General features: G+C 39.2%; 2 protein-coding genes across 6 annotated transcripts in view; one reads left to right on the forward strand and one right to left on the reverse strand.

Annotated features, from left to right (window-relative positions):
* adcy2a (adenylate cyclase 2a) overlaps positions 1–6,365 on the forward strand; it is a 51,059-nt gene extending 44,694 nt beyond the window's left edge. Inside the window, exons 22-27 of the mRNA XM_026293288.2 lie at positions 1,119–1,277; positions 2,255–2,401; positions 2,694–2,804; positions 2,929–3,043; positions 4,148–4,272; positions 5,349–6,365. Coding sequence (XP_026149073.1) covers positions 1,119–1,277; positions 2,255–2,401; positions 2,694–2,804; positions 2,929–3,043; positions 4,148–4,272; positions 5,349–5,501 — 810 coding nt within the window. The 3' untranslated portion in view covers positions 5,502–6,365. The remainder of the gene's footprint in view (positions 1–1,118; positions 1,278–2,254; positions 2,402–2,693; positions 2,805–2,928; positions 3,044–4,147; positions 4,273–5,348) is intronic.
* A 92-nt stretch (positions 6,366–6,457) lies between these two features.
* dnah5 (dynein, axonemal, heavy chain 5) overlaps positions 6,458–21,603 on the reverse strand; it is a 76,066-nt gene continuing 60,920 nt past the window's right edge. For 3 of the 5 annotated variants that reach the window (XM_026293284.1, XM_026293283.1, XM_026293282.1), the window contains exons 77-87: positions 20,814–20,935; positions 19,705–19,854; positions 17,576–17,821; positions 17,153–17,372; positions 15,719–15,924; positions 15,169–15,387; positions 12,277–12,492; positions 11,194–11,406; positions 10,169–10,321; positions 8,805–9,036; positions 6,458–7,892 (exon numbers count right to left, since the gene is read on the reverse strand). In XM_026293284.1, the coding sequence (XP_026149069.1) occupies positions 7,741–7,892; positions 8,805–9,036; positions 10,169–10,321; positions 11,194–11,406; positions 12,277–12,492; positions 15,169–15,387; positions 15,719–15,924; positions 17,153–17,372; positions 17,576–17,821; positions 19,705–19,854; positions 20,814–20,935 (2,129 nt within the window). In that variant the 3' untranslated portion in view covers positions 6,458–7,740. The remainder of the gene's footprint in view (positions 7,893–8,804; positions 9,037–10,168; positions 10,322–11,193; positions 11,407–12,276; positions 12,493–15,168; positions 15,388–15,718; positions 15,925–17,152; positions 17,373–17,575; positions 17,822–19,704; positions 19,855–20,813; positions 20,936–21,603) is intronic. The other 2 variants (XM_026293286.1, XM_026293285.1) reach the window with 1 other exon arrangement.

The following is a 21,603-nucleotide window of genomic DNA, read 5'->3' on the forward strand; positions in this document are numbered from 1 at the left end:
TCCTCATGACCAGTTTTCTCTCCTTTTACATCCATTTTTCATTGAATGGCAGAAAAATGTGTGTTAACATAATTATGGGAGGAAATGGATTCACAGAAGATGCACAAGGAGCTGCACAGTAACACGAGTGGCAACCACTTCCCTCACTGAGTCCTGTGGACACAGTATTAGGCAGGTGGTCGTAATGTTATAGCTGATCAGAGTAAATTCCTATTGGGAACCACTGTTTCTGTGAATCCTTAAGTCCTGCTGTCTTGCGTGTGGCAAATTGACAATGAGCTTCCTGCAATAAATTCTGCAGGATTTTGATATACAGCAACACATCTATATGTGAATATTAAGCAGATAGTTTGACCAGCTATTAATTTATCTTCTGCAAATACAATTATCGATATCTGCAGCTGAATGAAAAGATGCCAGGTGCAACCATTTGCACAGCAAAAATTACAATTTTATTAATACCTGCTCAGACACTGCCCTGATATGTTTACAGTACACAATTTGTCATTGCACCACCCCACTTTTCGTTTCTGACTATAACCAGTAATATTTGTAATATAAAATTATATTACTTTCTCTGCTTGATAATTTAAGGAGCATGTTCTCCCTGGTGAATGCATCATCTTTATTGAATCAGTTCATTGTGTAAGGTAAAGAAATGGGCTTTATCATAGACTGCCTGAGCTGTGAGCATTTCACACTAAGTGGATCAAAATTGTCACTTTATGCACTGCACCCATAACATTCTCACTAGAAAAAGTCCCACGTCCTGAAACAGTTTTCACTGATTTACCTCGTGCCATGTTCTTCCAGAGTTTTATTATAGTGATGGTAATGATTTTAAAGATGTTTTTCTAGCTTTTTCTTATGTTCTTTAACCAAATGCTGAATTAATCATTGTAATTCTGTCTTTCATTATGGAAGTAGGCCTTTTTTTCCTTTTTTTGTCTTGTCTTTGTGAAAACTGTTGTACATTTTTTTTGATGTTGCATACTTTTTAATTTTAAGCCTCAGGGAGTCAATTCTTGTTGCTGTTTCTGTATTTCTCTCTGCCTTGATGGAAGCAAGGTGTACAGCTATACCTTCAGTCTCTTCACCTCTGTGTCCTCTTGTAACAGAATGAATATTACTGTAGGTTAGACTTTCTGTGGAAGAACAAGTTCAAGAAGGAATGTGAGGAGATTGAAACCATGGAGAACCTTAATCGGGTTTTGCTGGAGAATGTCCTGCCTGCACATGTTGCAGAACACTTCCTAGCACGCAACTGGAAGAATGAGGTAGGCATTTATTATGTTTTCTTTTGTATGCAGTACATTGTGCAGATTCTGTTTTCACCAATCATTGCATGGCTGATGTGTTGTGGTTTTACAGAGATCTTTTGGCTATATTCCAAATTCTATTGCATACAATCTGATCAGGCCTTGGAAAAAGCAGCTTGCCTCAAACAATATTTATGTTCCAATATATATGATTAGAAACAATGTATGTAGATATTTCATGTCTTTGCTCCTTGATTTGTAACCCCCCCAAAAGCCATGTAATTCAAAAGCATAAGCAGAAAAGAATGATCTAAAACCAGAATGAAGAGACTAAGTATTTAAAAGTAGTGCTTCATGGTAAAAACACTGCAACGTAACTTACTGGCTTTCTGAAATGTTAAATTCTAAATGTTAATTTGTTAAAACCATTAAATGAAACTGGCACTTGTGTTATTAGGGTGATTACTTACAACAGTGATAAAACTGGGAGACAATTTAGGTGAAAATACTGACTTGCCTGAGACACTCATTTATCATTCTGAACCGTGCTATATCCCCTGAGAGCTTCTCAGTGTGACCTGTGAAAAGTAAAGTTACATTTCATGAAGTTTGGAGGATGTGGATGTCACATGACTTTAAATAGGACTGCTGATTTGGCTGCAAATGACATTGTTCCTGCACTTTGACAGGGTGTAGGGGATGTAGGAGGTCTAATGGATTTCAGAGCAACTGTAATTTGGGAAATAGTTGGAGTGAGATGCCTACAGTTATTTGTCTGTTTTATCAGTCTCACTGACGAGCAGCAAGACAGTCAAGAATTTGTAAGCTTAAATATATACTGAAAACTCTGACATGATCCATATCTAACACTTGCTCATTAGAATTGTCTCATCTGTAGGTCATCCATGTTCAGAGTTTGTGCTTGATCAGTTTTGACTGTTTTGCCACAGTCCAAGCTAAAGTCTGTATTTTATCTATTGCTTTCTGTCATGCAGGATCTGTACCACCAGTCGTATGACCTGGTGTGTGTCATGTTTGCCTCTATCCCAGACTTTAAAGAGTTCTACACAGAATCTGACGTCAACAAAGAAGGACTAGAGTGCCTCAGGCTTCTCAATGAAATCATTGCTGATTTTGATGAGGTAAATAACCCTAATTCTTTTAGGCTTTACAACACATGCAGCACAAACAAATGAAATAGAAATATTTAACTTTCCCAGTAGGTTTCAGAGATGTATTGTAATGTTAAATGGTCTGAGAGACTTTTATTGGCAGGCAAGAGGGAAAAAATTAATTCATACTTTTTTTTTACACTTCCTATATTATATGCATATACTGTGGCTGTACATTTACTGTATCTTAAAAAAATGAATTTCTTCTTCCGATAAACAATGTCAATTTTCTATCCGTTTATTTAATTGTGTTTGTGTGTAGCTGCTGTCCAAACCCAAATTCAGTGGTGTGGAAAAAATCAAGACCATTGGCAGCACTTACATGGCTGCTACTGGACTGAATGCATCACCTGGGCCTGAGCACACATCACAGGTAGGCTCATGGGAAATTCAAGTACTTAAGCTCTAAATTCTTCATTTCTGTGACTGACTCAAAATCCTGAATGTTTAGCTAGAAATGAAAGAGTCCATCTTTGTGTCCTTTACTTTATTCTCAGGAACATGACAGGCAGTACATGCACATTGGAACCATGGTAGAGTTTGCATTTGCCTTGATTGGGAAGCTGGATGTTATTAACAAACACTCCTTCAATGACTTCAAACTCAGAGTTGGTGAGTTATACATGAAAACTGCATTTAAAAGCCCAAATGCTGTGACAGCAATTTATGTCACAGACAGTTTTGGTGTGTCAATGGCTGAAAGTGGACTGCAGATACCGTTTGCTTCACTGATATGCTAGTTACTGCTATGGCCACGTAGCCTTTTTATGTATCCACTGTCGTCTGGGGTAATTTTATTAACTTGACAGAAACTGAAAGAGATGTGTGTATTGTCCAAATAACAAGAAAACTAAACTGTGTCAGCAAGGTGTAGGCATAGTTAAGGCAACAACAGACTTACTAAAGAGTAGAGGGAGAATTGAAGAGGAAAGCACACAGGCAGGTCCCAGCTCTCTGCTTGTGGAAAGAGTCAGAGTTCAATACCTTCAACCTGTCTATGAAGAGCACAGCGTGGGATGGTCCATTAACTCAGCAGTATGCGCATATGTGTGACTGTACACCCCTGCTGCTTACAGACAGACCTATCACCAGAGAGGGATAAAAGTCCCCACCCACAGGGACTGGACAAAACTAGTGGCTGTGTTTCTTTGTGGGCTGCTTGCACTCTTGTACAGACTGCAGTTTCCAGCAATCTGGAGACCGATTCAGAAGCCAAAGTGAAGAGAGGTCCAGGGTCATCTCAGTGGCATGGAAAGCCACAGAGCCTGCTTAGGAGAGGTACTAAGCATTAGGGATTAAGAGATCAGTTGCCTCTGCTTCATCTCATCTTCTGATAAATTTTTTTGTGAAATAGTTTTATTGTGAAAGCAGCCAGTCTATTGCTGAAGGCCTTTTGGAGCCATGCTCCAGCTGCAGTAAATAATGAAGCAGCAGTATCAAAATTATTTATAACACCAACAGTGTTTAAGTATAATATTAGAAACAAAGCATGTATTTGATATGGGCCTGCTGTGTTTTATTTTATTTATTTTTTTGTGGTTGCATCTCATGAAAAAAGTGCCTTTTGTTATATACTTTAAAATATATACAGAGAAATGTGTAATTATTTTTAAATATACTTCACATACTACAATTTGAAGTTGTAGCTGCGTAAATATGGTACAGATATCTGCACTAATCTAAAGTGTTCACTAATTGATTTGTGCTCTTTGTCAGGTATTAACCATGGTCCAGTGATAGCTGGAGTCATTGGGGCACAGAAACCACAATATGATATCTGGGGAAACACAGTGAATGTAGCCAGTAGAATGGACAGCACTGGAGTCCTGGGAAAAATACAGGTAACCAAAGTTCACATATCCCATGAAAAAGCCTGCTATATCTTCTTTCCCTGCTGCACTGTGGTTTTAGTTTGAGCCACATCCAAACCTATGGAACCAGGAAATTCATTACAATTTTTGGCACTGAAAATAAAAATTGGCATTGCAGTTTGAGAGCTGCAGGTGAACTGAAAGTAGAAGCTTTTTCAGTGCCAGTGTTTCCTTTTCTCATTTCAGAGTTTAAGACCAAATTTTATTTTCAGTCCCAAAATTTAAAATCACTACTTGTTTCCTTACATACTGTGCCACTGCTGTAAATACTCACTGTAGTTGTGTTGATTAATCTGCCGTTAAAAATAGTTGCCAACAAATGAGTGATGCCAAACAATAACTACAGATCCCATGCCAGACATTTGGACTTTGGATAACAGAAAAAGCACAAGCAAAACATTTTATTAATGAGTTACTTGATTCAGTATTTCACATAGCAGTAATAAGTGAACTCATGCAGTTATTTGCATTTCATTTAGCTGAGTTTTTCAAAAGTTAACGTTTGGGCTACATTTGGAAGGAAACCATTAATTATGCAGGTGCATACTGAAGCACCACCATGGATTTGGCTCAACCAATATGCTGTTGTTACAAATGCTATTAGTTTGAGCTGTTCCCTGCTATGGCACACCGAAAGATCTGCTACTTTTTATCAGTTTTTCTGATTTTACAGGCATGTAAAAATCTGATTTTTGCAAGCCACGTTGACTGTTGTGCTCTCTCTTATAATGATAGGGTTTAAAAATACCGTGGATGCACTTGTGATTGCTGCTCTACTCAACATACATATTTTTGTAATCTCATCTAAAATTTAAAGGTTAGGATTTAGACAAACACTTGATACCCAACTTAAATCATTATTCTGTCTGCTAAAATGCAATAGAAGTCAATGAATGCACAGCAGCATATCAGGAATACTAGACTTTACTTTTCTTCAGGTCCTGGAAATGTATTCCCATAAAGAGCTGAGTATTTCTTGCCTGAAGGAATTTAATTGTTGTGTAAGAAATTCAAAATAGACATTACTCATGTGGTTTTCTCTGTAGGTGACAGAGGAGACGAGTCGCATCCTTCTGACCCTGGGTTACATGTGCTCTTGTAGAGGCATCATCAATGTCAAGGGGAAAGGAGAGCTCAAGACCTACTTTGTGCACACAGAGATGAGCCGCTCACTGTCCCAAGGGAATGTAATGCCATAAGGTTGGTTCAGAATATGCTGATTTTACACAGGTACAAAAAGACATTTATTTCAGACAGAGGAGTTTGATCTTCTCAGTGCTGTTGTGACAATAGTGTGAGGCACAAAGGTATCAGATCTGAAAAAGCTAATTTTAATGTTACATTGAAAGTTACTATGCCATAGCTGTAGTGTACATTTTGTCACTAATGTAACTGAAAGTGTAGCATGTGCAGTAAGTAGGAAATATTGTAGTTTGAATTCTGGTTTTCAGAAAAGCTACAGTGGCACAAATTAGAATCACATCAGGGCCTCTTAAGGAGCATCCGAAAGACGAGTTTCAGAGTAAACACAGCAATGTTAGTCTTGATGATAGACGGAAGTATATGTACTCCCAACCTAACCACACTTGTATTAAGTCATACACAAGACTATCAATGGGAGGTTTGCTAATGAAATAGAAGCAAAGAACAAACAAAAGGTGAAGCTGTTTCTTACAGAGATAAATTCCTCTCATAAGGAACGTGTACTTGGCAATTTACAACTAAAATCAAGATTTACCAATGTGTAAAAATGATTGATGCATTTCTTTTACAGATTGTTAATGGCCATGCACAGATCGATTTCATTGCACTCACTTCCACAAGTGTATGCTGTCCTCAAGGACAGCTGGAGATAAACTATGTATTTAATTAAAATACAATGAAGGAACAAGGAGCAAATTTTGTTTAAAAACCAAAAAAAAAAAAGTTTTGCAATAAATGCAGCATATGTTTGTGGATCACAGCGCAAGAAAACACTCAAAACCACAATGTGATCCATGTGCAATCTGTGCATGTCCATCTAACAATCTGTGAATAAATTTGAAAGAACTGAACACAGAATAGTTTGTACATGTTTGTCAGTTGCCAAACATGTCTTTGTGGCCTTTAGGAGACATGTACAAATTGCTTTTCCACATTTGTAATCTTGATTGTGTTCATAGCTACTTATGAGAGGATTCTACCTCTGCAGTTTGTTTGTTTTTTAAATACAGGCAGCCACCACAATGACACACATGTACATAATCCATTGACCTTGTTAAAAGTCTTGGATGTATCTACAGGTAGTCTATAATCATACTGACACACTAATTTAAAAAAAATCCATGGGATTCAGGCAGGCACAGTTTCCCAAAATTGTCTTTGCACTTTAACCATCTTCCCTGGCTGTTTACACAGCACTATACTACTAAGTCTTTGTGGCATAAGATTTGTCAGTGCCTGTTTGTTGCTATTCAGACCCAAGATCAGGTCTGAGTCATACAGATTTGAAAGCCAGGTTACCATGAAAGAACTGGACAACAAAGGGATAAAGATGATTTTAGTGTGAGGACTAACTTGGGAAACCTAAGCCTGATCCATATACAGGGTTGCTTTAGAGTGCTTATAATATGGTGGTTTTGTAAGAAAAGAAAATACTACCAAAAAGTGTTTTGATGTTTTGATGCCATTGCTTTTTGTAAAAATGTCATTAAAATTTCTATGTATTTCAGCTCTATGGTGTACCATTATTTGCCTGCACAGTTCTAAGCCCTCAGCATATTAGCATGATAGTGCTGCACTGTGCAATAAACAGGATGACGACAATATCGCTTAATACTGGATTCATACTCTAAGGTTAAACTTTGTGAGCCCTCTATGGTTTCACCAATGTCGCTGGAGCGCAGATAGATACAGTATCTGTCTCCACATCAGGGACTCATTCTTTCAAACGGCAGCCTGTGTCAATTTTAAGACGATAACATTTGAAATAAATCTAAAATTTACAATTACAAGTACAAATTAGGCACACTAGAGATGAATTACTAACCTAACTACTTTAATGTGAATAGCCAGCTCCTATGACCAGCGGTTTGTGTTATTGCTCTTTGGGACATAATTGCACCAAAATTAAAAAAAATTACTCAAAGAAATTCCATTATGGTTAGACGTACATCTTAAACAGATTGCAGCCAAAGGTAGACTGTACTGTAGCTCAAGACTAAACAGTAACAATTATATAGTTAGAATGAGTATCTGGGATTGCTGATAGTTTATATCTCTATTAGACTTTTTAAATGAGACACTTTATTGCTCAGTACTCTTGCAATTATCTACTTTGTAGAAAATATGCTCTGAGTTAAATGTACTACTGAATCCTGAAATTAATTTTAGACAGATTGAAAGGTTAGTTTATAAGCTCCTACCAGATATGCATTAGCGTATGCCAACAGGAAGCAGTCACTTGACATCGCAGAGGAGTGCCACACCCCGAAGGATCCAGTATTCTGGAGGAAACGAAGTCTTCAGGTCTACAGCTGCAATGTAATTCATGTCTGTCCTGCCTGGCTTTTTGTAAATTGGGCAGGAGTAGAGGCGGGAATCCTTCACACCTGTGACACACAAAAGCAAGACATGTCATTTGATGCACTCTGCAAAAGAAACTCAGAACAGCAGTCTCTCAGAACATTTGAAAAATTATTTGTTTTTGAGATTATTAAACCAGTGTGCAGCTGTCCCTGCAACACCTAGCAGTGTTCAATTAAATTATTGTGGTAATTTTTAGCTGGGTACATGTTAGTCTGTCAGCCAAGACATGCTGGAGTCCTACTTAAGTGTTCAACAGCAACATTAGCACAAAAACCAGCAGTCCCTTTCATAATCAAATGAGTGGGCCTTTAGAGATAACACACACACACACACGGATGAATCTTTTTGAATGGACACACTTACACTCACACTTAAAGGAGTTTTCAGGACTTTGCTCACATGCATGTGACACATACTCAGAGGTGCTAATGCAGCTACGAGACTATACAAACATCCCTTACTAGTCTCCTTTGCATTGACGTACACACACAAACCCAGTAGTCAGCCTTTTTGTGGGAGATGCTGGGATGAGACATGGCGTAAACAAACCACACCGCGTGTATCATTGGATCATTGATTCATTTCTCAGGCAGCCTTGCGTCAGATGTCCACCAGGGACCATCTCCCTCCTGCCTGCCTAAATATAGTCTGGTCTTGGCCAGAAAAACACTGTGCCACATACTGCTGGTAATCTATTACAAGACAAAATAAATTCCACTAAGTCTGCTTGACATTTAAATGTTACGTCCATCCATTCTGAATGACTGTGTGGGAAGCAAACATTAAGAAAAGAAAAGACAGACTACAAAGTTTAAACCGTTTGAAATTATGATTAAAGTACTACATTGTCAGATGATGACAGGTGTTTTCAATTTAAATATCTAAAATCAGTTTCTTTTTATTTAACATTTGCAAATAAAAAAAGTAGATCTTACCATTGTTCTCAGCATACATCCTAATCACCGGCATCATCTCAAAGAGAACTTTGGGTTTGGAGTCAATGAGTTTGCAGCTGCGTCGATCCCAGCCAGCTCCTTCCAAGTACAGGCCATAGACGTACACTCCCTCTGTGGGGGGTTGGGTGATGTCATCTTTTATCCACTTGGTCACTTCATTGCACAGCACCATGCGATCCAGGGCCCAGCCCTTGTTGGCCCGAGTTATCTCCTACAAGTGCAGGGATACATTTGCCAATGAAGCCATTGACATGGGCAGTAGGACAAGGCAGTAAACCTGAACGACATCGCTGACATTTGGCAACAGTTCCCCACGAAAAATGTATTTTGTTAACTGCTCTGTCATTGAGGTACAATAAAAACACTAAGGGCAGAAGTGCACCCCATTGTTGTTTAGTGAGATGCTCTAACCAGAAAGATAATAAATCCAGTGTGACTCAAGAAGAGAGTGCAGCGTGCACAATAAACTAATGGAATGTATTGTAGTATTGTATCCCATCAAATTTTATCCCCATTTTAAATTGTGAGTTGTGATAAAAACAGGATAAACATTATATGAATCCAGAAATCTTAATCACATCACCTACTATTAGGAATGTTCTGGAGACAATTTCTGATTTCACTGGACTCGCAAAAAGCTGCACTGTCTGTCCTTAGAAGCTGCTTTATAAACTTGGTGATCAGATATGACTCCTTTATTCAGGAACTAATACAATACACCAATGCACAATGTTTTCTCTACAGAGATATTTTCTCTTGAAAGTAAATAAACAGTGATAAGTAGTTTCCTGTTCCTATTATTTTAAACCTTCAATTGCAAAGTAAATGAATTTGCTGCCCTGAAAACAGACCTAAGCCCTCAGTTCTCAGTACATTTTCATAGTTACTTTTGGATCATATATGGATCACCACCAACTTCTGATAAAATGCTATGACTCGAGGCAGCCTTAATCATATTGAAGGTTTTGGATTTATTCTGCTGCCAAAGACCAACACTAGTCCACAACCAGTAAATTCCCAGGTGCAGGAAACTGTATGGGATTAAAAAGTGCCAAAAATATACACCCCTGTATGAAATAAATGTTGTAGCTCTCAGGCTTAAACATTCAGATATTCACTCTCTCTAGCATTTACCCCCCTCTCATTAAGATATTTTGGAATACAAAAGAAAACAAAAATAAGTGGGTGTATTTGCTTGCATGCCACTGTATGTGTATGTGCATGCGTGTGTGTGTGTGTGGCCGCGTTTTTGCTTGTGCCTGCGTTTCCCTCTGCGTGCCATCTGGTCTCCTCCCTGGCAGAGGATAAGTAGGTAGGTAGGCCTGATGCTGTGTGTACAGTACCTGTCTCATGGCTGTCAGGAAGCCCTGTGGATTGAAGAACCCTGTCATCCAGAAGCAGTTGGGCCGCCCTTCAAAGATCCAAGCCTGGAACTGCCGGTTCCGCTCAAGCAGCTCTGTGAACCAGAACCCCAGGGTGCTGGAGGCCCATGACGCCTGAAAAACAAGCAACAGCATGAACAAAACATGATCAAACGCTGAGAACTGTCATCCAGGCAGATCAGAGAAGACAATCAGGAGACATTAAAAGAAAATGGATGGTGAATCACTACAAGGCCACAGAAAAAAAAAGAAAAAAAAAATTCAGCACAACAAAACAAAACAGAAAAGATTAGAGTATGACAAAGCACAACAAAGTGAAGACAAATGGGCCAAAATCTGATAGTACTGCAGCTAGAAAGTCTCTGAATCCCAGCCAGAAGCCATTCACATCAAAATTATTCTAATGATGTAATGTTTATGAGTGCATGACTTGAATGCCAACAAAATGATTCAAATACAAGATATGGGAAGTCATGCCAAGTCATACTACTTTGTTCTTTCTCCCCACTCCTCTCTCAATATTAATATTCTGGCAATTTCTTTGGATAATTTTGTTAGAAGAGCCATTTTCATGCATCACAGAAATGGATTTGTGCTCTGCGGATACAATGTTAAAATACAGTACATAAATAAAAAGGTAAGGAGCATTAGTTTGGGCCAAACAAGAAAATAGAGGCAGCCTTTTAGCTACACTGATATAAAAACAAGTAAACCTGAAGGACAATAAATAAATTCTGAGGATTGAACCTGCACCAGCCAAAAATGACCTATGAGATATTGATTTGCACCTTAAAGTCAGCAAAAATGGCTTGTCAAGCATTTTATTGAATCAGTGATCATTGTCTTTCATCAGAATTTAATAACTGTTCTTGTGATGCCCGTTTTTGTTGTGACTTTAAGTACAGATTTCAAATTCAGCTGTAATTAATAAGACAAATGTGAGTCCACGCTGTAATTTTACATTTGTAACTTCGTTCTCAACCAACCTTCTTCCAGTGTGCAGGAATGCGTGCATCATACATGCAATCCAGGGCATCACGCAGGTTCTCACTCATGATGATGGTTCCATCAATAGCCAGCCTGAGGTCGGTCAGGGTGTTTCGGACCAGGACTATGATCCTCTGCATCCGATCGATCTCCTGACGCAGGAAGATGTTCATGGGCTGGAAGGGGCCCATCTTCTGGAGACGCTCTCTCACCTGGTTCCATTAAATCAGAGTAGATAACTTTTTACATAAGCTTGGTACATACATACAGAATTCACTGAACATGGTCCTGATCTGTAGTGATTCCAATACACCACTATTCTACATTTAACCTTCTTAAAAACATTTGTTTTATCCAGTTGTAGGTTTTGGACCTTGTTGCACACAACCTTGCAAATGGTTTGGGTATAAAAGTGAGCACAGGATATGAAGTTTCTATTTGAAGTCATGGCTGTTTCTGTGAAACAGCACACTGCAAAGGATCAATGGTCTTCTATTAAAAATACAGTTAACACTTCTGTCTTCTGTTGGCCATATGTGCTCCCCCCATTGTCCCTCATTTTTAAACATCTTGTTGGGGCTAAGTCAGTATGGATGACAAACTTCCTATATTTCTTTTAAACAGCTGACTATATAAACAGGCAGGCGGATAGAACTAGAAGTGGTAGACCTGGGTGTGGTTTGCAGTGACAAGCTTTGCACCTCAACTCAGAAAAGTCACTTTTGTCACCTCACTTACTCTGAAGTGAAAAAAAGGAGAGAAACCCCAAAATAAAGCACAGCGAACGAGACTCAGCTGCTTTCACACCCCCTCTATTTCTAGTCTTTTCTCTCTGTCTATCACTGTCTCAGACACACACAACCTTCCATCACCTCACTAACACACATCCCACATTTCTGACTGCACCACACCAGCCTCTTTGCACAGCACACATGGTGAACAGAGAATTATTGCACATTGGTTCGGTGACCTCAGGCTGTTCCTGGTGCACACACACCCACACACACAGTGTAAGTGCAAACACATGGAGGCACACAGAGACACAGACACACACAGACACACGTGCACATGCACACACTTACTTCAAAAGGTCCATAGTCGGGGGGCAGTTTCTTCAGCATGTCGTCAGCCAGCCTGGAAACCACAGCCTCTCTGGTTTCCACTCCACCTGACGAGCTGTCTTTAGGCTGAATACTGAGGATGGTGTCCAGTACATCCTTAGCTACTTTACACTGATAGGTTATGTCTGCATTAGGGTGGAGGCCAAACACTTCAGGGGTGTCGTAAGCTGGTAAACCCTGTATAAGAGAACAGTAACAGAACCAAGGGTCAGTTGTTTGCAGTGGAGACATTTTGGGAACATTTTTGGTCAGAAATAATAAAGACACACTCTACTCTACTCTCACAAGTGCTGTAAAAGGCTACTGGTGTCCCTGTGCAGTTTATTTCCTAAAACTGAGCTGTCAGAAAGGCTGATGGAGCTTATGGGAAAAACTATATGCAATAGATGTTTATATGCTGTCCATTTTTGAGGGTTGGTTTAGCATTTTTCTCAGTTTCAAGCACCCATGTCCATGCAGTGCAGTTTTTTTTGCCATTGCTAAGCCCGCTTTTGGCCAGAGGTATGTGTAGACAGCCAAGTGTCTCCTCTAATACACGCAGTGTCACCAGCTGCTTCCTTCCACCCTCCAGTGGAAGAGCTTTGTGAGGGTGTCGCACATAGGTGATTCATGCTATTCGTCCTAGCCCATGAACCAACTGGAAGGAAGATGACTGCCCAGCTTTCCACTCAAATTGCCCAATTGTGTTCTATGGGCCCAGGATCAAGCCAAAGGTTCTACTGATGGGAAACGAGCTCCTGTGGTGAAAGGGAGGCTTTATGTGACAGTTATGTTGAAGAATTAAGACAAGACACCAATCCTTTGTTGTGCTTTTATAGGAACATAAGCGTCCATACAGTATCATCACAGACTTATACTGAACAATCGCTGACCCTGGTGTTGTATAACTGTCACTGATGATATTTAAACTGGCATAAAAGAATATTTTTAAATTCAGGGCAAACATGTTTAATAAGGATGGCTGAATTTTAAAAGTGACTCAAGAAATTAGATGTTGAAAATCTGCCAGACAAAAGCATCAAGTTGAAACTATGTTGCTTTATAATTGGTTCAAACACATCTTGCAGTGTCTTTAATGATGACAGAAAGATGGACCATCTGCTACAGCAGTATAACTAATAAGGACTAGAAGATACTGAACAAATTTACTTTGAAATGGCTGCACAAAGCTTTATTTTTCACTAATATAATCATAGAGCAAAGAAATCAATGGTGCAATGGTATGAAACCGCAACTGGTACATAAACATAATGGCGGAAAATAGTTTTGTCTTTGTATGTTAGCGCATTTTAGCAAGAACCTTTGGCTGAGATACACTTTTGTTGATATATTTTCTTTGGTGTTCATTTAGTTTAAGAACAGGTCATATTTTGCACTGGGGAGACCCTCGTAATTATTTCAGCAGCTAGTTTACCCCTTACACATCGCACTGTGCATGCATTCAAGTAGAGTCAAACATACTAATACATTAAGTAAAATGGGAGCTGATGGAGAGTCACACTATGTGCTGAACAGTGTGGTCATTTATTTTCTGATACAGACTTATCTGTGCTCCTCACTGTCTGCATTGCATTTAAAAACACAGACCTGTGGGCACACTGGAACCCATTTTGCTCTGCTGTATTTTGTCTATATAGATAAAATGGGACCAAGTGTAGTTGTGCCTGTGACAGAAAGAGAAAACAGTTGTTTACAGATTTATCTGTATGTAGTAAAAGTGTTTGAATGCTCTATGCGTGTATCTGCACTTGCATTGCATTGAATTTTAAAACAAATTCAAACATGCAGGTGAGGACATTCTGACTGGTTCTTCTAATACACACACAAATGACTGTGTGAGGGCTGGGATCTGGTGTAAGGGATAAAATCAGAATCCAGTTTAGGTTAGGATCAGGGTTGGGAGTACACATGGGTGAATGGGTAAGAAATGCTTATTATGGCAGTGAGCGTCCTCACAAAGATAGCTGTGCAAATATGAGAATGTGTGTTTTCCAAGGCTGTGTTCGTCATTCTCTACTTGATAGGCAGAGGAATGAGCTTGCTGAGCTTGGTAGCCCTGAGCATCCATCATAATGAAAGAAGCTCAGGAATTGCCCCCAGACACACACTACATATATATCAATATATGTTATGTTATTTTGATTTGTTTTAATTTCACCCAATACACATGAATGGGAAAAGCTGACAAAGGCTTAGCAGTTGGTGTATGGTCAACATAGCCAGCTTTTATGTTGGTGCCAAAACTTCTTAATCTTAACATCTTTAACCTTAATTTCTCACTCACTAAATCAAATAGCCAAATAATTCTTTTACCATAAGTTGGACCTAAGAAAAGGCCATCAGGGGATGTTTTTCATGACACCATACAGTGAATAGTATGTCTGTGATAAGGGATTTTATGCTGCACAAGGTCATTGAGCTTCAGCATGGTAATAAGACTCAGAGCAAAGAACGATAGATAGTGAGATGCCTGGGAATCACTCAGGTTTATGTGTAACTGTTGCAAGTGCATAATAAACCTTTCTGACTCCGACTTTGTCGACTGGAAAGTTTGATTTCAAACATTGGGAGAGAAGAAAAGAGAAAAAGTGTCTGTGGGAGGTTTGACGGCTTCACTCGGCCCTGGCTGGAGAATTTTCCACGACAAAACCCATTAGGTACATGAGGGAATAACACATGGTAGTAAAATGAACATGCTTGCATTTGATCGAATACAGTACAGAGTGAGACCTCATATCGTTAGTGTTTCTATTATTGAAAAGTGACAAAAATCACAACAGAAGCTAATTAATGTACAATTATGCATAAAATTCTCAATCAAAGTCAATCATCTTTTACCTGAGAGGGACCCACCTGAATGTATGTCATATACTGGTCAATGCTGGAGCATTTTGGGATGCTGTAGCCCTTGTAGAAGTTGAAGGCAGGTCCAAACATTTCTTCACTGAACCACACCTTGGCAAAGGTGTTGAGAAGGCGTTTGTCATAGTCGTCAGTCACACGGCCACCATATTGAATCTCTCCGATCATGTATCGCACTGTGTTCCATGATAAACCCTGAGAAGGTAAGACCTGATTATGATGGTCACACTAGTTTACAGTTTTTGAAACGAATGCAATTTCAAGTTCACAGGAAAATGTTGTCAAATACACAGTGCCTTCAGAAATCATTTGACAAATCCCCATTTGGCTTGTTGTCACATTGCACAGGATGTTTATTTCGTAAATCTGATACAGCAGAATGATATAATAGTTTATGCTTTAATCATGATGATGAAGCTGATTTATAAAAAATAACTAATTGCTGCTGCATATTTAACTATTTGGTGTTGTAGAAGTGAACTTGTATACATTTATTTGTGTACATTAATTGCCCTCACTTGAGAAGTGCTATTTCTCCTACCTTTTTAATGTCCAAGTCATCAAGGTGGTTCTGAACAAACTGGACGGTGGCATTGAAGTCAGCCTGGTTGAACTCGTAGGGGATGTTCCATCCCAGAGGCCCAAACTTTCTCCTCTCCTGTACTGTACTGTGGAGAAATGCCACTGCATACAGCATTGGCTTCCACTGTGCCATGTTACTGACATCCAACAAGTCCTGGTTTATACCTGGTGTGAGAGACAGGGATGGACACATGAGAAACCTCTTCAACACAAGAAGCCTACACATAATTACTGTGGTTGTGAGCTTTTCAGGTCAGCATTAGCTGTGATTCAAAGCCTTCCAGCCACTTTGGTTTTGTTTCTTTTACTGCTCCAGACATGGAAGGCATAAACTGAGGAGAAATAGCAGTGCAGATTCTCTTTTCAAATATGGAATTTTAAAAAGCAAAAGACTAAATTGCTTTGAGCTGATGATGTTTGATCTAAGTGAAATGTTACTTACATATTTGCTGAGAGAATCAGTTCTATTAAATTTTCTTAAATATTTTAAGATGTAGCATTTTTATTCTAAATTACTTGTAACTGTGCATGACACATGATGGCAGGTCCCTTTTGGGAAATGGGACGTGCCACATTTGAAAAGCCTTAATGGAATGCTGATAAAATCTGAGAAAACATGCCAGGCTCAGGAGGATAACACTGCTGCGAAGTGATTTTAAAACTCTAGCTGAAAAACTACACATACTGGATTTCTTAAATGTTAAATATTTCTGCAATATCAACACAACAGGCAGTGATTATATGACATTTGGTTTCTCCCTTAAGATTTACATCAGTTGGAAAATGTGACAAAACAAGCACTGAGAGGAAGGGAGATGGGAACAATCAGTATGGCCTCAAAACAGTTCAGTATTCCTCCTAACTGGAGGAAAACATGGGATTTTTAATTGTAGCAATGATTCAAGAGCTGAAGATATGTGTGTGTACCCAGACTCATAACTGCCCTTCAGGAACCACACATATCCCTTTTCAATATGAGCCAAGTAAAGACAGCTGGTTTATTCATAATAAATATTCATATCTTTCTATGTCTTTAAATAAAAAGAGCACGTAACAGGTTACAGGTTTCTGGCACATAACCAGCAAACAGTTGTTTATGATCCTTTCTCCCACTGGCTTTCCCAAGGGATACATAAACATCCTGTTTTTGATTATGCAACTGAGCAAAGGTCTGTATATGTATGTATTATATGTCTCTCCAACTTCCATCTTGTGCACAGACACATTCTTTCTGATCTACTTGGAATGATAAACTATAGGTCAATCTGTTGACATTTTTCTTAAGTGCATTTGTGGCTGTATTTTATTGACTGATGAAAGCATGGGGGCTTCTTTATTCCACGCACAAGCTCAGTAAATATGTTTTACTTAAAACTGAGCCAAACTGTCCCACCTCCATAGGTTCTCTTAAGCCCCGCTTTTAGGCCCTGTGGTGGTTCGTTGGTGAACTTGATTGACATCTGCAGAAGAGTGATGGGGAAGTGTCTGTGGACCTCTGTGGTCATCCACAGGCGGAAGCTGTCGTGTACAAAGTCTGTCTCTGTCACCGTGTCCATTAGCTCATCCATGAAGTCCAGACCCAGGTGGCAGTTCTGTAGTAAAGCCCAACCACCCTGGGGACGATTAATGATGGCAAATGTTATCACCCATGTTACTGAGTACACAGTGGTGATGTCATTAAGAGCTCCAAAACCAGTTATGGTGAATGACTAACAGATACCATTTTTATGTAGTTCAACAAACCGCATGAAGCAACTGTTTCTACTGCTACATCAAATGATGTAAAAATAGCAACAACCTCACACCACTGACTCACATTAGCCATGGTCTGCTGCAGAAGCTTGCGGGCATGGACCTCTTGTCCTTGTCCCATAGAGACACATCGAGTCTCAATCTTCAGCCTCTTCCCCAGTGCGATGATTGAGTCAGTTGGATCGGAGCCCATTGACAGGAAGCAGATAAGAGGTGTTCGTGGATCCGATTCCTCCCACATCTTCTCCAAGTCAAGGATCACCCCTTCAATGTATTTCTCCCCCATTGTGTTCATTATATATTTACGGGCCTAGAGGAAAAAAGCGAAAGAATGAAGGTAAAGTATGTATGTTTACCGCTTCATAAGGCAAAACACTGAAGACTAGGTAAAAGGCTTTTTCAGCATTCTAACCCAAGCTTAAAAGTGAATAGTTAATAAATGCATTTACTTTCCATGAAGCTGGGGACGGATTGAATAGTTCAAAGGATTTTTTTTCCTGGCTTACTCATTTTAGTCAACAGAAAAAGGCTGCAGGAGGTTAGACAAGGACAACTGTTGGACTGTTTGTCAGTGCAACAAAATAAATTCCACTTCAGGCTTGTCTGCAGTGGACCAAAAAACTATCCATCAGTAAAAAGTGAAATGTCCATTAGCCATTGTAGATATTTGTGGTCTGTAAGCTTGAGAGAGAGAGAGGGAGAGAGAGAGGGAGGGCGAGGGAGAGGGAGTGACGTATTAAATGAATGCCACTTTTCCCTACAAAGGAAGTTCTGGCTAAGGGAAATGATAACACAAACCAGTTAACCAGATTTCAAGCCTGTCTAAAGGACATAAAGGCCTGGATGACCAGTAACTTTCTACTTTTAAACTAAAGAAGTTATTGTATTTGGGCCTAAAAACCTCAGAAACAGCTTATCTGACAATATAGCTACTGGAGATGGCATACCTTTGGCCTCCAGCACTACTGTGAAAAACCTTGTCAGTTTTGACTAAGATATGTCCTTTACTTCACACATAAAAACAAATCTGTAGAACTGCCTTCTTTCACTTGCACAACTTTGGCAAAATTAGGAAAATCCTGTCTCAAAATGATGCAGAAAAACTACTCCATGTATTTGTTACCCCAAGGCTAGATTACTGTAACTCATTACTATCAGCATGTCCCAGTATCTCCATAAAAAGCCTCCAGTTAATCCAGAATGCTGCAGCCAGAGTCCTGACAGGAACTAGCAGGAAAGATCATATATCTCCCATATTAGCTTCTCTTCATTGGCTCCCTGTAAAATCCAGAATAGAATTTAAAATCCTTCGTCTCACATACAAATCACTTCATGATCAAGCTCCTTCATACCTTAAAGACCTCATAGTACCATATTATCCGAGTAGAGCACTTCGCTCTCAGAGTGCAGGTCTAACTTGTGGTTCCCAGAGTTTCCAAAAGTAGAATCCCAGTCTAGGTTCAGAAGGCAGACACTCACTGTACTTTTAAGGCTAGACTTAAAACCTTCCTTTTTGACAAAGCATATAGTTAGGGTTGCTTCAGGTAACCCTGAACCAACTGAACCATCGCTTAGTTATGCTGCTATAGGCCTAGACTGCCCAAGGACTCTCCATCAGTGCACTGAGCTGTTGCTGTTCTTTTCTCTCTCCTCTGTCCACTCACCCCAACCGGTCGAGGCAGTGGCCGCCCAAACTGAGCCTGGTTTTCCTTAGGTTTCTTTCGTTAAGGGGTGTTTTTCCTCTCCACTCTCCAAGTGTTTGCTAATAAGGGATTTGTTGGGTTTTTTTGCTTTTTGTAAAGTGCCTTGAGATGATTGTATTGTGATTTGGAGCTATACAAATAAAACTGAATTGAAATGAATTACTGCAGACTGAGGGATTTCTATACTTTTTTTTTTGACAGCCTCATTAATACAATACAATACAGTTGTAAGTAAATTGGTGTCTCATTCCAGCCCAACACTATTCATTAGGGTTATGCTGGTTTAAACTTCCCCTGTTGTTTTGTTTTCATAACTCCTTAAAGTGAACTATATCAATATTACAGACGGCATCATGGCACTGCAAATGGATTGAGGGAATAGGATTTACACTACATTAGATGTTCAATATACAAGTAGAAACGTGTATTGAGATTAAATTTGAGTTTAAACAGCCAAATCCTTAAATCAGGATATTTTAAAAACTCTAACCTGTGCAATTGTCCTGTCGGGACACCAGGAGCGTATGAGTAGCAGGCATCTGAAACAGTCGAGGGTCTGGTCATAGCAGTTGGGAATCACTTCCTCCTCTGGAGCCTCTTTATCAAACCATGACTTCCACTGCTTTTCATTGCTAGTTATCTGAAAGACAATATAAAAAGCTCTAACAGTTGATAAAAATTAAACTTTCATTTCATCATACTTCACTAAAGAGATAAAAAAAAAAAAAAAAAAAAATCAATACATGGCACTTAGTCTAATGTAGATAAATGTTTAAGAAAATGAGTTTCTTAAGTCAATTTACGCCATCTTATTTCTTGTAGCTTTTACTTATATTATAAAGGAGGCTGAATTGCTGAATGGGTCATTTTGAAATTGACTGGGTTTAGTGATTATTCATTCATGCAGAAGAAGCAACCAGCAGTTTTACATCCTTATAGTTGAACATATGATTGAGAGTTGAGAGAGATGTATTTGTCTATAAACCACCGATCAGCTGCACCTTAAGGGGAATTTAGGGGCTCAGTGCTTTGCTTATTAACATTAACAGCAATTGTGGATCGCAGTTCTCCTTATTAATCATCCACATAAAAATATATGTGTATTTGTGTGTGAGAAGAAATACAAATGGGCACACATTAATCCATGTGTATCTGTGCGTGCATGCCCGGCAAACTAAGCATTGGCCTCTGTGGTAACCTCCAGGCTGTCAATCACCCCATAGAAGTGTGTGTATTTTTGTGTAAGTGAGTTATTTGATGTGTGTGTTTGTGTGATCTCAGATACAAGCAGCTGAAATGAGTTTCCTCTAGTTTGAAACCACAACTATGAGGATGTTTTGGTCAGTCCAGATTAAGGATTGGGATTAGTTGTAGGAGTAAGGATTTAGGTTTCTGTTACAGTAAGGTACAAGTGGTATAAGGTATAAGTCCAATCATACCTTGAAAAAGACAAAAGATGCACACACAGTGTGTGTGCGTGTGCGTGTGCGAGAGACATGACAGGTGAGAACTGTTATCTGCAAGCTAAAGAATAGTTTCATATACATTTCAGGACATATCTGAACTAATCAAGTTATGGGTGCGTGTGCATGTGTGTACCTGTTGCAGTATATCAGAGAACTGCCAAAGTTTGCTGAGCTCTACGAGGTTGAGCCAGGTCATGTCAAGGATCCACTTAGCTGGTTTCTGAGGGCAGGCCTTAAGGTCCAGTGATGCACCCCCTGGATGAAACACACACGTTGTTTTCACTCTTGGTGTTGACTTTACATTCTCTTAACATTAATTTCCTGGACATTAACCACTGTATGTCGAACCTAAATCCTTACACTAACCAGCATCTGATCACATTGATAAATGCTTCAAATACATACACGCCTCTAAAAAACCCTAAAAAATGTAAACAGAATTTATACTTTGAGTCCATGTTCAGCAGGTTGGAGCTGACAGATGGTGAAGCTGCATGCATGGAGCAGACTTCCATGGCTGGCTTTTATCCCTGCAGTGAGGAGCACTCCAAATCTCAATATAAAGTACTACAGTACAACTAGATTTAAAATGTGTGTAAACATTGGAGCTTACAAAAAAAAAAACAAGCCATCTTAACTATGTAAATCATAAATACAAAAAAAAAAAAGATGGCAATTTCAGTCTAACTTTATCAAAAGACCCAGAGGCTGTTTTGTGGTGAGTCATGTCTATAAAACAATACAGTCTCAGTGGAAACAGGTATCTGCTATGTCAGTGAACACACTATTTGTTTGGCTCCAAGGTCAAATCATGTCCAATATATATTCTAGGAACTGACTCAACACATCAGCCTCAGAAGATAAAGCAGACTGTGATAGAAACAGAAAAGTTCAGAGAAACTTTTGCTTTTATAAGAACTAAT

This window comes from Mastacembelus armatus, chromosome 16 (genome assembly GCF_900324485.2).
Source record: "Mastacembelus armatus chromosome 16, fMasArm1.2, whole genome shotgun sequence".
Classification (NCBI taxonomy): Eukaryota; Metazoa; Chordata; class Actinopteri; order Synbranchiformes; family Mastacembelidae; genus Mastacembelus; species Mastacembelus armatus.